Source organism: Labrus mixtus, chromosome 21, assembly GCF_963584025.1.
Source record: "Labrus mixtus chromosome 21, fLabMix1.1, whole genome shotgun sequence".
In the NCBI taxonomy this organism is placed as follows: Eukaryota; Metazoa; Chordata; class Actinopteri; order Labriformes; family Labridae; genus Labrus; species Labrus mixtus.
In genome coordinates this window covers 19,745,372-19,761,119 of record NC_083632.1, presented here as the reverse complement: position 1 = coordinate 19,761,119, position 15,748 = coordinate 19,745,372, and the positions used below count along the sequence as shown (strand labels likewise).

The 15,748-nt window shown below is 42.3% G+C and overlaps 1 protein-coding gene across 1 annotated transcript in view; it reads right to left on the bottom strand.

Moving 5' to 3' along the window:
* Nucleotides 1-368: 368 nt before the first annotated feature.
* plbd1b (phospholipase B domain containing 1b) overlaps nt 369-15,748 on the bottom strand; it is a 131,440-nt gene continuing 116,060 nt past the window's right edge. The window contains exons 7-11 of the mRNA XM_061028826.1: nt 4,057-4,257; nt 2,624-2,764; nt 2,305-2,490; nt 2,090-2,196; nt 369-1,265 (exon numbers count right to left, since the gene is read on the bottom strand). Coding sequence (XP_060884809.1) covers nt 1,089-1,265; nt 2,090-2,196; nt 2,305-2,490; nt 2,624-2,764; nt 4,057-4,257 — 812 coding nt within the window. The 3' untranslated portion in view covers nt 369-1,088. The remainder of the gene's footprint in view (nt 1,266-2,089; nt 2,197-2,304; nt 2,491-2,623; nt 2,765-4,056; nt 4,258-15,748) is intronic.

The following is a 15,748-nucleotide window of genomic DNA, read 5'->3' as shown; positions in this document are numbered from 1 at the left end:
ACTAGCCTATAAGAATAGTAATTTAATCAAATACTAGAGGTCTGTTTACTCCTACAAAGTATCAACGATAATAGGCTGAGATTCAGAAGGAAAGACTGAGAATACTTTAAAAGAAAAATATATAGCCTATAGCCTATACAGGCCTAGTCCAGGTAGGCTTTAAGTAGCCTAAGGAGTAATTGATCTAATTATTTTATCCATTGATTTTTATTAGCTGTTTGAGCATCATTTTCAAAGGTTACCCATAAGGTTTTGTTTTGAAAGCAAACTGTATAGTAGATGTAGTTATGTCAAAACTAATACACAGATAAAAAACATAGACTATAAATATTAAAAACCAGAAAAAAGACTGGGGCTTGTAGTTTTTTATAAATTATGGTAAAGCAAGACCGAAATGCTCCACAATGTAGGTCAATTAATATTTTATAATCGTTGATATATACATCACATCAAATAAGCAATAACATCAATTTGTTACCCGAGTAAACATTGCATCAAAACTTAATAGAACTGTCCTGACAGGTAACATTTAAAATATCTGGAACAAACATTTTCAGTCAATAATCCTCAAGCTCATTAAGGTACTACTTTTACAATACTACTGTTGTATGGAAACCAGAAAGGAGAACAGTATTGATACCAGCAAGAGCCAGTAATAATGGCTGTTGTCAAAAACAAATGATCTGAAAATGGATTTAAGAATGGAATACTAATGTATTAATAAATAGCCTATTTTATAAACAACAACAAAAAGTGACGCTCTATCAGATTGGCATTATTTAACTACAAGGAAATGACATTGGGATAATTAAATGGAGTGCATGTAAATGCATTGACAATTTCCTCAATCACATTGTGCCATGGTCTGTATTTATTCCTTTAATTACTTTAAATTAGTTGTGTAAGATGGTGCCTGTAAAGTGTACAATTGAAATTGTATTTGTTGACCAAATTTGTCACATTTTCCCAAGCTTCAACGTTGTCCTCTGTAACCAAAAGTGCATTATCAACAAGAAAAATTAGGACTGCTGATCTCAACAGGAAGACCTTTTCTACACGGCGTTGGAGGTATTTTCTGTCTCTTGTTCTCAAGGCTGACGCAGTGTGGACCTCATCGTGACGAAGGAGAAGTTGTAGGTGTGTGGGAGACCCTGATGATTTGAGAGATTGAAGGACTGCCATGAGAAGGGACGCAGGCCCCCATGTGTCGTTGGGCCGTTAATTGCCTCCGCGACCAGCTTGATCGCCATCTGGTAGTTGGTCACCTGCAGACAGAAATGGTTAATGATGCCAGGAAGAAAATAAACTCATTTAATCTTGCCTTTGGATACACGTTCTACACATCAATATAGACCTTTCTGTTGCTTTCAACAGAACAAATATATTCTAAAAATGTGCTTTGATATAATGTTTAAAATTAAATTGGACCTTTTAAAGTCAGAAACAAGAAATTAGTATATTCCTAACTTTTGCTCCAGTTTGTAATGGAAAAACCCAAGTATACGTGCTTATCCTTTACAAATGGCAACCTTGGTCGCATAACCACTAACATAATCCCATATGGGAAATGGAAGCAAGCAAGATCAGCTTCATCATCAGAGCGACATATGGTGTGCTTCCATCACCAAAGAACCTCCATTAGTGGTACGGCGATGATCCCACCTGTGCCCTCTGCCCAACTCCAGTGACCCTCAAACACATCATGGTATGCTGCAAGACCAGCCTCACGCAAGGGAGATACACATACGCATAATCAGGTACTAAAAAGCCTGGCATCAGCCCTTGAGAACAGGCGGTGTGCGACCAACTCCTTGCCTCCGAGAGCAAGCAACCCCGCCCCCAAGGGTGGTTTATACAGGGTCACAAACCTCTGGTGCTTGATTCATGTTATATTTTGACCAAAGCACAGCACAGATGTTTCATTTAGACCACAGGGGACTGTTTGAAAAGGTGGAAAAGGAATATCATATGTCCTCTTTAATTCACTAATAAAGAATTGAGTACTCATTTTTTATTAGCACTTTTTCACCTTTCACTGAAATACATTTAATTTCTAAACTTAATTATCTCATTATTGATGACCGCTTACCTTGGTGTCATAGCAACCTCCTGGACGTGGTCTCCTTGGTCTCAGGTCGTTACGGCAACAGAGGGTTTTACATGGATGGCCCTTGGAGTAGGGGTCTCTCTTGTAGTCTGAAACAGAACCAGTCTGACTTTAGGTTTCAGCATCCTCCATTATTTTGTTTATCCAATTGTTTGTGTTTTTTTTTAGAAGTCAGGAAAATATACAAATACACTTACTGTTGTATCTCATGATGTGTTTAAGAGAGTTGAGGTCGGACACTTTGGCCTGGTCCCTGCGGAGTATTTTGGCTCTGGGGCAGAGGTCGTAGGAGAAGTCTTCTCCATATCTATTCCACATCACACCGTACCCACTCAGATTGTAGATATCAGCATGAAATGGTATGTTGTACGACGGCCAGTAACCTGCCAAATGTAACACAGTGAAGAAGGACTGTGTCGTGACATATTAACAACAAAATCAACCACTCTGGATAAAAACCCTAATTATAGAAATATTCATAAAAACAGATGGATGTTGTTTTTTTTCCCCCTGTACCTCTCCGTAAAGCTTGAGTCTGATCAGAGTGCGCCACCTTCCCGGGAATCTGCTCAACCACAGTCAGAGCTCCACTCTTGATACTGTGACCCAGAGAAACCCTGCTCAGGTCCACCACCATGTACTGGCTATTATAGGTACCTAAAATACAGACACATTCAAAAACAAACAGAAACATTGTCACGTCTTCCATCGGCCTGGAGGATTTGAAACCAGTGGAAGAAACGAGGTTAACTTCCGGCTCTGGAGTTATTGACTTGCACAGACAATAAATCCCTCACCTAACTCTATTTGAATGAAATTAAAACAAAGACCAATGTAAAGCAAAGGCTCCTGGGTAAAGAGCCTGCAGGCCACCACAACAGTTTGGTAGGATGAGGAGTATGAGAGCCGAGGCTGCTGGGTAATGAGAGGGCTGTCAGTCTGGAGAACACTCTGTCCCGTTCTCCCCTGCCCTCCCCTAGCAACATGACGTGACAGATCAAACTGTTGTGTTATAAAGAGGATAGTCTGGTTAAGAGTCTGATGAATCTATCTATGGAAACTTGTCCTGTGAATTTTCACAAAGTAAGAATTTTTGTTTCAGACCAAAGTTATTATTCTTGCCTTTCTGCAAGTCTTATGTTTCTTTTTTCTCTTTTTATACCTCTGTCCTGTCCCGTCTTTTCATTCTAACACACATTTCTTCACTAAAGTTGAAGTAAAAGTTAAATAGTGATGTTTGCATCATTTTATCTGATAAACATTTACGTCTAAGATCTCCACAAAATGTCCTGCGTGTCCTTTTTAATTCAAAAGCTTTAATACCTGACCTTCCCTTTCTCCCCAGGTTGACTTTGTGTTAACTGCTAACTAGCAAATCTTAGCATAACTGAACTTAGATGTTTAACACTGTAAATGTGTAATATCCTCATGTTAAAAATGTCATTCTGAACGTGTAAGAATGGCGAGATTAAGAATGGTGACATTAATTTTTAGCTCAAAACACAGATGATAGGTAAAGCTTTACAAAGCTGCTCATGGCAGAAATAACGGATTTATTAAAGGAGTGAAGATAAAGTCCTATGAACTTGTCCCTGTTTCATAAAAACAGGTGATAGCTGAGTGCCTCCACAACTGGATTTTATATGTTTTTGAATGTTTCTCTTTGGGATTTGTTTGTTTGTTTTGTTCAAAAGTTTTTTCCCAACTGCCATTTTGCATGAAGATGCAAATCTCAAACAAAGACGACAAACAGGGAAATGGTAACAAAGAATTTGCTTGTATTTAAAACATTACATGAATGAATGGTCTAACATCTTCTATATGTTTTTAAACTTTTAGCTGGCTACCATGTGTTCACGATCCATCCAGACTTTGTCCAGCATTTCTTTGGTTTTGATATTTTCCGAGTGTGTCAACATTTATGCATAGGATGATAAACGAGGGTTCACCTGAGTTGTATTTGGAGAAGATCTTGGCCCATTCCTCTCCGCTGTGTGCCAGGTTGTTGGCCAGGCGGACTCTCTGCCAGGCCAGCAGGCTGTGAGGGCTGAGCTGTGAGAACAGAGAGATGTTGAAGACACCAATGGAGGTCTGCGTCATCAGCAGGCCGCTCCCAAGAAGGTAGAAGTCATCCAGAGACATCAGGAATCCTGGAGGAGGAGGAGGAGGAAGCAGGGGAGAGGGGGTTAAAGGAGATGTTTTGTGGTAAATGTCAAAGAGTGGATGTTGGAAAGTCAACAAAGTTGTGATGATATTATTGCACTCAGTTTATATGACTTTTTATCAGCAGTGGAAAGTGTTTTGACAACTGTGATTACTGGTTTCTTGACGTATGTAGCTTTTTAATCAAAACAAATCATCTTGTTTTATTTCACTCCCACTGTTCTCATGAAGTCATTTTCAGCTGAAGCAATCTTTTGATTTCAGCAAATATACGCTCTGATGTACCCACACACTACCTGCTCAGCATCAAAGAGCAGACAGACGTTTAGAGAACGATTAGTAAGTCAGCTAGCTGGGAAACATAATGTGACTAATATGTAGCGAACATCCACCAAATGAATGGTCAACCCTCTTTATTAACAATAATGTTGCTGTCTGCTGGATGTGTAAATAAACTGTACGCTAGGATGTTTAACAGAAGACTTTGTTGGGCCACGCAGGCTTAGGACAGTCAAACCATGGACTTGGGCCTTTGAGTTATTTAATGAGATCACAAAGAGGCCTAAAAGGACTCTTTATCCCAGAATCCCCTGCGGTACTTCACACCTACGTGTGACGTAAAGGGGGGACCGGAACCTGAGGGAGACCCCACAGGAAGTCGGCCAGGTGACAAAACTCCGAGACTCCCCTCGTTCAACCTCTTTCCACGCGCTGACTTGAAGTGCTCGGAGACCCAAGCTCACCTCTTGTTTCCTGCAACAATCTTCCTTTGTGTTAAGTTTTGGCGCGCAGGTAATCCGCGGCCGGCAGTGTTCCAAATTCCGAGCTCGGATTGTCCAGTGAACGCATCTCAGTTTCTCGGAGAGCGTTAGGCTATAACAGATTATCAGAAAGATAACGGTCTTATTCCGTCCTGCAACGAAAGGACATTAACGGACATCTTTCCCCTCGACGGAGAACCAACGAAGCCGCTCTTGCCGTAAGGGACCCTCGCCGCCATCAGACGCCTCTGCACCAGGACAGACAGAAGATCTGTTTTATCGCCGGACTCCTTTTTCCTTCACCGATCGCAGGCAAAGCGATTCACAAGTGAGGCTTAATTAGGTCTGGGCAGAATTAGCTTTAGAGAGTGTTTTTAACAATTGTTTGATTTGTGCAGAAACTGTAGTTGCGTCCTGAGTTTTACCTGTTTAAAACTCTTGTTGTTCCCGTTTCGGACCGCTGCGTCCTGTATGTGTTCAGCGTAACAGCGTTATAACCGGGTATTATTCTTCTGATCAGAAAGGCCAGTGTAAGCCGTATTAACTTGAATTCGGCCATTGGTTTGTTTCTGTGAATGAAGGGAATTACTCCGAGTTGTGATGCGGGATTCGGACTGTGATCCGGCCTCTTCAGGCACGCATTTCTCTCCTCCTCTACGCTCCTCTTCTATCCTCTTTTCTTCCCCTTTGACTAACACACAGAGATCTGTATACTCGCGGCCATCCAGACGCCTCAGAGACACAGATCGTGTAGGGCCGAACTCGGTCTCTTTTAGACATTAAGGCCACATTAGGTCTTTGTTAGGTGTGCGCCATCGGAAGGGCGACCACGTGGGTACGAAGCCATCTCCCCCTTTTCTTCTCCCCCCCTCTCTCTCTCACTGTGACGGGGTCCTCTGGCAATCCACCCGAAACTTAAAAACAGGCGTAGTCGCAGACTGTAAGTGAAGTGTTTTTATTTTTTTGCCGGCCTCCCAAAGTGCAGTGATAGATATTTACAAACATGCAAAAATGCAAAAACAGAAAAAAAGGATGTTTAGACTATTTACACTATGTCGAAAACAAAAGTCGTCCAAAAACAAAATCCAAACAAACAGCAAACAAACGGTACTTCCAAAAAAAATAAACTCTCGATGTAACATGTTACCTTCCCTGTAACCATCCTCGACTGCCTGAAAGCAGCAAGCAGCCATCTTTTAAAAGCAAGAAGCCCCTCCCACTGGGCGTTATGAATTGCATAACATTTTAAACAAAACACACTTTCTCATGAATGAGCAATTTATAACCGGTTAAATTCATATGGTCTACTCATCACTAAATTACCCATTTTCATCCCTATTTTATTAACACCTCGCTAATGTATCTGTGGCGATACATTGAAAACAAACATTTAATTAACCAATCAATCACGTGATTACCAATGTGCGCCCCATCCGCCTATTTAGAATGCGGAACTGGGCCCACTCTGTTTGGCACCCAAACGGGACACAGCGGCGCGCATATGAAACGCACCAACGGTAATACTGCTATGACTCTATATATATATATGTATGAAAAACAAAAATAGAGCTCTCAAGTGTGCACCCTTAATCGCGCTATGAAACTGAGAGGGAAAGGAGGATGATGGTGTGATTTACTGAATGACTATAGGCGCACTGGCAGAGGGAAAAGTTTGGCGGATGTGTGTGTGTCAGCGTGTGTCCGTGTGTGTCAGCGTGTGTGCGCTGACTGCAGTCAGTGACGGAGCCGCTCCGTCACATCATCCCCCTCCTCCCGGAGGTTGACGATGTGCGGCAACCTGGAAAGGTAGTCAGCCACCACATTGGCCTTTCCTGATCGTTGTCGGATGGTGAACTTGAACGGCTGGAGTGAAAGATACCATCTGGTCAGGCGACTGTTGTGGTCCTTCATTGAGTTGATCCAGGTCAGAGCTCTGTGGTCCGTTTCAAGATCAAACTCCCGTCCAAGTAGATAGTACCGCAGACTTTCCAATCCCCACTTAATGGCCAGGCCCTCCTTCTCCACTGTGGAATACCTGGTCTCACGTGGCTGAAGCTTACGGCTCAGGTACAGAATTGGATGCTCTTCTCCTGGATCTCCTTGGGCCAGAGCTGCTCCAAGACCAACTGCAGAGGCATCCACCTGTACCAGGAATCGTCGGTTGAAGTCTGGACTTTTGAGAACAGGGGAAGAGCACAGGTGGGCTTTCAGGGTGCTGAAAGCTGTTTCACAGTCATCTGACCAGGTAACAGGATTTCTCTGGTCCTTGCTGGTGAGTGCCGTGATCGGTGCAGCAATCGTTGCAAATTGGGGCACAAATCTCCTGTACCAGCCAGCCAAACCCAGGAAAGACCGTACCTCCTTCTTGGTGCGAGGTCGAGGGCATTTCTGGATAGCCTCAACCTTATACACACACACACACACACACACACACACCCCTTCCACAAGCCGTGCTTGATAATGTTTGTTTGCTTAGATTAGTTTAATAGTTATTTATTTGATTAAGTTAATTGATTTTGGATTGATGTTGCTTTGTTTAAATAAATTCTGTTATAATTTAAGAGAGCAGTTGTTTGTGATTACTGGTGTATTTACATTGTGATATAAGCTGGGTGCGAAGGCTTTGTGTACGGATTTCACGCCTTCAATTTATTAAATATAGTTATTAATTATTAATAATATTAGTAATTAAATAACTAATTTGAGACTGATTTGAGTGATATTTTGGTTATATTTCCCTGAGTACAGGGTGGTGCCCCAAAACGAGATTAAACATAGTTTAATGATATTTTATTTATATTAATAATATAATATAATTAATATAGAAATAATTATTAAAGAATATAACCAAAGTTGACTTGATACAACCCCAACAACTTCATTTGTCAGTGTTGTTCTCACAGCTTGTGTCTGCCCACAAGTGTCAAAACAATATTATAAAATATTGTAGAACTCCTCAAAAGAGAGATTTTTTGATTCATTACTTTTTGCTGAAAGTTGAACGAGTGGGTGTAGCAATGTATTTTCAGTAAAGACCTCTTGCTTAGCTTAGCATGAAGAAAGGAAGCTAAAAGCTAGCTTAACTCTACTCGCAGACAGAGCGGCTTTAGCAGTTTGTTTACAGGCCAAATAAAAGTGATTTTACATCTCAGTTTGACAAAAAAACGGGTAAATTTCCTAAATGATGAAAATATAGCTTTCAGTTGTTAAGAGAAATAATTCTAGTGTTGTCACGCTACTATCACTGCTTACGCTAATGATTTAACCATAGGTAGAAAAAACTTCTGCTTATGTTAATAAAAATTCTAGCATAATACTACTACTCATAAAAGAATCAATTCTGCTGATGCTACTATAATGAATGAAATGAATAAGGAATACTGCTGCTGCTGTGATTAATAATATAATAACCATATGCAGAGGAATGTTCCCACCAGCCCTACATTGACTTTAACGTTAAGTATTTATATTTCATCTTATCTTGGCCCAGATACTGATGAACGTGTGTGTGTGTGTGTGTGTGTGTGTGTGTGTGTGTCAGGAGCTACAGTGGCAGGGCTGTTCTTCACCTCTTTTTTTTTTTAATAAGGTGAAGTGATGTCCTTGGCCTCTAAAAATAGCCCTTTTCTAAAACCACTCTGATAGCAATGGAACCTTTAAGAGGATTTTTATGGTCTAGACCAGGGGTTCCAAAACTTTTCGGGTTGTGACCCCCAAAATAAGGGTGACAGAAACTGGGGACCCCCCACTGTTCTTTAAGGTGGTTAGTTAGGTATTTAACATAGCGACAGCCACGCACACACTAATAAACCTATCCAAAAACTAGTAACACAAAATAATACAACAGCCTAAAAGAATTAAAAATTTAATTTCACTTAATGATACTGTCTTATATGACATTGGACTACTTTTTGTATATTTACAAAAATGGTAAAAATATATATTTATGCACTTTTAATTTTTTATGGAAGGCATCTCGCGACCCTCCTCTTGGTCGCTGGCGACCCACCTTGGGGTCCCGACCCCCACTTTGGGAACCACTGGTTTAGCCTATCGAGACTCCCATTCATGCCAAAGATGCTAATGTTAACATATCTAGCCAGCACTATTAAACTGGGGAAAAGTCATTCTGAATTGTTAGAAATGTTTGTTATTAAAATGTTGTTGTTGAAAATAATGAGTTTGTGTGATGTTAGAAGCTAAAGGTTCACCTCGGTGGTTAACCGCAGACTGTAAATATGGTTATCTGACGTTATGATGAATGTTATACTCCACGTAAATGTCGACATTAAAAAACAAACTTTGTGTAATAATTATCCTTCAGTTCTAACATAAACTTAACTGAACCTAATATGCTGTGTAGGTCAGTGGTTCTCAAACTTTTTAGACTGCGTACCACCTCCGAAAATATTTGGCTCTCCAAGTACCACCATTATGGTAGATGTTAAAATACACTGTAGGCCTATTTCTACACACATTTTATGCAGGAGGTTATTTATTATTGACTGTTGGCAGCCACACTATAGGACTACAAAGGGCTAGCGCTAGAACTGGCACTTAAACTAACACAACTCCAAAAAAAAGTACAGCACAATAAAAATGAAAACTTTATACCAACAACCGGTTTGAGAATATTTAATCTCCAGTGTTTCCCACACAAACACGATACCTGGGCCCAAGTATATATCCCACCTGTTCTTATTTAATTTTTCATTTATTCATAAAATTGCTAAGAGAGCGAGAGGGAGCATTGGAGAGAGAGAGTGAGAGGGAGCGGGGAGAGAGAGAGGGAGCAGTGGAGAGAGGGAGCGAGAGGGAGCAGGGGAGAGAGAGAGCGAGGAGGGAGCAGGGGAGAGAGGGAGCGAGGAGGGAGCGGGGGAGAAAGAGAGAGAGAGGGAGCAGGGGAGAGAGGGAGCGGGGGAGAGAGGGATCGGGGAGAGAGAGAGCGAGAGGGAGCAGGGGAGAGAGAGCGAGAGGGAGCAGGGGAGAGAGGGAGTGGGGGAGAGAGAGTGAGAGGGAGCAGGGGAGAGAGAGAGAGCGAGAGGGAGCAGGGGAGAGAGAGAGTGAGCGGGAGCGGGGGAGAGAGAGTGAGAGGGAGCGGGGGAGAGAGAGCGAGCGAGAGGGAGCAGGGGAGAGAGGGAGCAGGGGAGAGAGAGAGCGAGTGGGAGCGAGAGGGAGCGGGGAGAGAGAGCGAGAGGGAGCAGGGGAGAGAGGGAGCGGGGGAGAGAGGGATCAGGGAGAGAGAGAGCGAGAGGGAGCAGGGGAGAGAGAGAGTGAGAGGGAGCAGGGGAGAGAGAGAGAGAGAGAGAGGGAGCAGGGGAGAGAGAGAGCGAGGGAGAGGGAGCAGGGGAGAGAGAGAGCGAGAAGGAGCGGGGGAGAGAGAGAGAGAGAGAGAGGGAGCGGGGGAGAGAGAGAGAGAGGGAGCAGGGGAGAGAGAGAGAGAGAGAGAGAAGGAGCGGGGAGAGAGAGAGAGGGAGCGGGGGAGAGAGAGAGAGGGAGCGGGGGAGAGAGAGAGGGAGCGGAGGAGAGAGAGAGAGAGAGAGAGGGAACTCTCCAGCATTAGGGCGGCGTGGACATGATTGGCCGATCCTGTACCCGTTTTCTATTGGTTGATTCCTCATAAAATCCGAGAGTGCAGAAGAAATCCAAGAGCAGATAAAGACCCGAGCGCGCAGAGAAAAAAAGTACGAGAACAGAAGTTTCAGCTGCGAGCAGCTGCGGTCTGAAGTGAGCGCGGGAATCTGAGAGCAAGCAAACATTTAGAGCAAAAACAGAGAAAATTTAAGCACAAGCAGCAACTATTTGAGTACAAAGAGAGAAAGAATGAAAACATCTGAATGTAAAATCAATAAGTATTGCTCTCAAAACTTAAAAACCCGTTCTTAAGAAAAAAAACATGCTCTTGAATAAAGATAGTATATTAATCCCATATCCCTACGGCGGCTGCCGATGAGCCCCAGTAGCCCCCTGCCGTAACAGATGGCTGTTGCCATTAATATTTACAGTCTATGGTCTCTCTATATAAAAACAAAAAAACTTCACATGTGCAGCAACAGTAACCTAGGTAACCGAGGCCTAACAGAATGATTTAAAGAATGCCTTTATATTATGACATCATAGATCAAAGGACTTGATGATGTCATCAGATTCTGTACACAGGTCATAAAGGCTGAACAGAGAGACATACTGAGACACACAGAGGAGACGACAACACGGACTCAGGCAACATCAGCATCAAAAAACACAAGGCAATATTTATCTAAGAATACTGAGAGTAATATTGTCAAAACTTTTAGACAGTCAACAACATGCCTGAACCAACAGTAGCTGTTTTGACCCAGGCTGACTGGGAAAGGATCCAGTCTTCGTCAAAGCCCATGGGGAAACAGTGCACAATGCAAGATGGGGTTCCCAAACTGTGCAAGTTTCCCAAAGGGAAGAATCGACCCCAAATAGCCAAAATGGAGGCGATAGCGGCAGATATCCAGCGTAAGGAACAAGAAAAACAGGACTATTTCAATAGGATTGCTGCAGAAGAGGTGAAGCAGAAGAAAAAGGACGTTCAACAAGCCCTCGACAAAGCCAATTATCAGAGGTTTTTGACCAGAGATTCTGTCAGAAAATTCAACAGTGACCTAACATACACTCATGTGCAGGAGGAGAACGAGAAACTGATTAAATTTAAGAGAGAACGACAGAGTATCGCTGAAGAACAAAAAAGACAGTATGAAGAGGAATTGAGGATGAAAGTGGAGGAGGAGCTGAGAAAAGACAAAAATGATACATCTCTTCAGGTACAGAAAGTGCTCAAACAGACTCACGATAACATTGAGAAAATGAAGCAGAAACAAATGTTGAGGCTAAAAGAAATACAGTCTGATAAAGAAGAGGGAGAGAAACTCCGTGCTCTTGATGATTTACATGTGCAGGAGAAGAAACATCAGGCCATAAAAAGAGCAGAGTTAAAGAAAATTTATCACAAAGAGCGACTTGAGGAAATCGCTCAGAAAAAACTGTACAGAGAAAGGGAGGACCAAAAGTCAAATTTGGAGGATTTGAAAACAGAACGTAGTCATCTCGAAATAAAAGTGAAGCAGCTGCATATAAATGCTGCCAAACAAGAAATGTTTGAACAGAGACAGGTGATACTAGATGTCACAAAAGATAAATTGGCAGTTATGAAAAAACAGCAGGCCACCTCCTTGATCATGAAAGAGGAGGCGCAACTGTCCAAGAAAGTGGCTGAACAAAAAGCAGCAGCAGCCAAAAAACAAAAAGAGAAGGAGAGAAAGAAGGCCGAAGAGCTCGCGTCTATTGCTGCTCACAGGGAAACAAAGATCCGTGAGAAAGAGCAGATCAAGAGGGCTGAGAAACAGGAAGAGCTGGTCTTGCACCAGGCCGCGAAGGAAGCGGACAGGTTGTTTCTTGAGGAAGAAAAACGAAAGGCCAAAGCAATCAAGGAAAAGAACATTAAGTATAGAGACCTGAATGTTAAATTAATAGCTGAAAAAAATGCCCGTCTGGAAAAACTAAGAGAGGAGCACCAGGATGCTGAAAAGAAGATCTCTGAACATTTTGCTGAGAGAGAAAAGGAGTTGGAGGATTATGTTCAGTGTGAACTTAAGAAAGCTGCAGACACTGGACGTTTTGCCATACTCAATGCCAAAAATGGCAAGAATGATCTGCAGCAGCTGTGCATCCCACCTATTTCCAAAAAGGAACCGCCTGCAGGAAAACATTGCCTTCCTTCTGGGGTAGAGCATTCCTCATATTGTAACGCTCTTGAATGGAATGAGAAAACCCGCTCCATCAAACAGAAGCAAGAACAGAACAAGCTGCAATTAACATACGAGGAAAACCCTGACCTTCGGCAAAAACCCTGCCTCCCGCCCATTAAGAGTAGAGAAAGACCTGCAGGAAAACTTTACCCTCCTCCTGGGGTAGAGCAACCCTCATATTGTACTAAAGACACAGGGGAACCTTTGCCTAGATTGGCTACTCAAAAAACAAGATCCATCAAACAGCATTTAGAAGGGGACAAACTCAAATTAACTTACGAAGATGATAGTAATATAGAATTTAATTCCACCAATTGCCAACAAAGGAACACCTGCAGGAATACGCTACCACCCCACATACACACAGTCAGACATGCACATACACATAGCGCTGTGTTTCCCCGCCGGCTCAGCTGATCCAGCTCACCCCTGTAACACCTCTGTCACTACCTCTGAAGACCGTAAGGCAGGTTCACTTCATCCCCCCATTATGCCTCTGCGACAATCTTATTGAAGGCGAAACGTCACAGTGCCTTGAAGTGGCATTCTGAATAGGACTCTGAAAGGCCAATCCTAAACAACATTGTGTGTATGGGTTTTCTCCTGGTGCTCAGGTTTATCCCTCAATACAACACACGTCTGTTGTGCATACCAGCATGTCTTTCAAGTAAAACAGAAATCAAACAGACCAATTTGTTTCGCTTGAAAAATTAACCAAAAATGAAACTAGATAAATAAAAATGATGAAAAAATAATACCTATACGAACTTTATTTATAGAGCTTTTCATGTCTTCTAATAACTCACAACACTTTCTCACACATGAGGTTATATTTGTTACTGATTTGTTATTATCACTCTGTAACCTTGACCCACTTTAGTTATAAATATGTCTTTTACTGTTGTTGTGAAGATAGATTGTTCTTGCAATGCACTGCATCATTTGTACATAAACACATACAAGATCTTGAGTGTGGAAACATTTAAACTGTTTCTGTAGGCTCAAATCATCGACTGTAAATATTAATGGAAGAAGCCTGAGTGACGTCACCCATCTGTTACTGCAGGGGGGCTACGGAGGCTCATCAGCAGCAGCCGCCATGCTGGAAATCCTGTCTCAGCCTAACTTTCAGTAAACCTAATGACAGTCTGAGAGCTGGAGCTGAGGCGGGTTTTAAGCCTTTGTGACAAACCGCCCAGCTACGCACTTAACTATGGATAATACTTTGCGTTCCTAAAATCAAAACGGAGCCGATTAAAAAGAAAAATCAACCCCAGTACAGCATATGCCCATGATGACACAGAGCAAATCAGACCTATTTCGTTTGTACAAGGCTGTAAAAACGGCTGTGGTGTGTATGTGACTTACGGTACACTAGACGAACTGCAGGATTTTTCACTTCCGCATTGGCTTCATTTTTCAAGACCAGAGGTCAAATACCAGATTTTACTTGTGCTATTGTTATATTGTAGGTCCCATCTGACAGGATGTGTAAAATAATCCGTCAGTGAAACATGTCTGACTAAAGGAAAAAAAAATTCCCAAAAGTTCCAGCAGTGCACTGCCTCTAACTTATGCCCATGTAACCTTCACTGTGTTATTATTGATCAATGGCTGTTTGTATGCAAGTCACCAGCAGACAGTCAGCCACTGAAAACCTGACTTTAATTTGAATCACTTAAACATGACACAATGCTGTTTTTCATGAAAACTCACAAAGGAGAGTGTAAAGCTGACACACTTTACAAGACAGCCACACCTCCAGCACACCTCGATCTCCAGTTAAAATATTAAAAAGTCTACAAGCTATCCTTTTCTCAGTAATGTGTCTCTTTTATTTTATGTTCACTGCAAAAACTCAATTTGTAGCTACGTATTTCATAAAATAAGTCTGCATTGCTTGTAATAAGCAAAATTATCCTCCAATTGGGCTACCAAATATTGCTTCTTGAATCTTGACATGAGATGTAAATGAGTTAGAACTTCTTATAAGACAATTAAGATTTGCTTGCCCATTTGGCAGATATTTTTACTTATTACAAGCAAAGCAGGTCTACATTTATGTTTTTTATATTGAAATAAGATGTGTTTTCTCTGTACTTGTCAGGTGAAGGGGTGCTGGTAGCGGTTAGTACAGGCACCCCATGATCAGAGACTGTCCTCAAAACGGGACCAGGTTCGAATTCAACCTGTGGCTCCTTTCCTGCATGTCATTCCCAACTCTCTCTATCTCCCAAATGTATGAGTCTATCAACTGTTCTGTCTCTCTAATACAGCCTGGTGATTGGTGCGTGTAGTGCACCCCATGTGTGGTCCTGTAGGCGGGCGGCCGGATTCAAATTCGACCTGTGGCTCCTTCCCTGAATGTCATTCCCCACTCTCCTTGATGTCTGGCTCTATTTACTGTCCTGTCTCTGATAAAGGCACAAAAATACCAAAAAGAAACCTTAAAGGTCCCATATTATCCTCCTTTTCAACCAGTTTAAATAAGTATCAGAGCTCCCCTAGACAATGTCTATGAAGTTTCTTGTTCTAAATCCACTCTGATCCTGTATTTGATCATGCCTATAAACCCCTCTATTTCAGCCCTGCTCAGAACAGGCTGTTTCTGTGTCTGTACCTTTAAATGTAAATGAGCTGTGTCTGACCACGCCCCCTCTCTGGAAGGGCTCGGGTGTCTCTAGCTTTCTCGCTCCATGCCCTATTGTTTATGGTGAGAAGGCAGACTCAGAGGGCAGAACAAACACCTAGCTGTGGGAGCGTCACCCACCTGGGGGAGGGGCTACTGCCCTTTGTGATGTCATGAAGGGAAAATCTCCAAACGCCCTGTTTGAGCACACATTTTCTGAAAGGTGGAGCAGACAAAAGACGGGGAGGATGGACTTTTTTTTTTATAACTCGTCGGATGTTATTTTATTAAGGAAAACGGCTATGCCCAT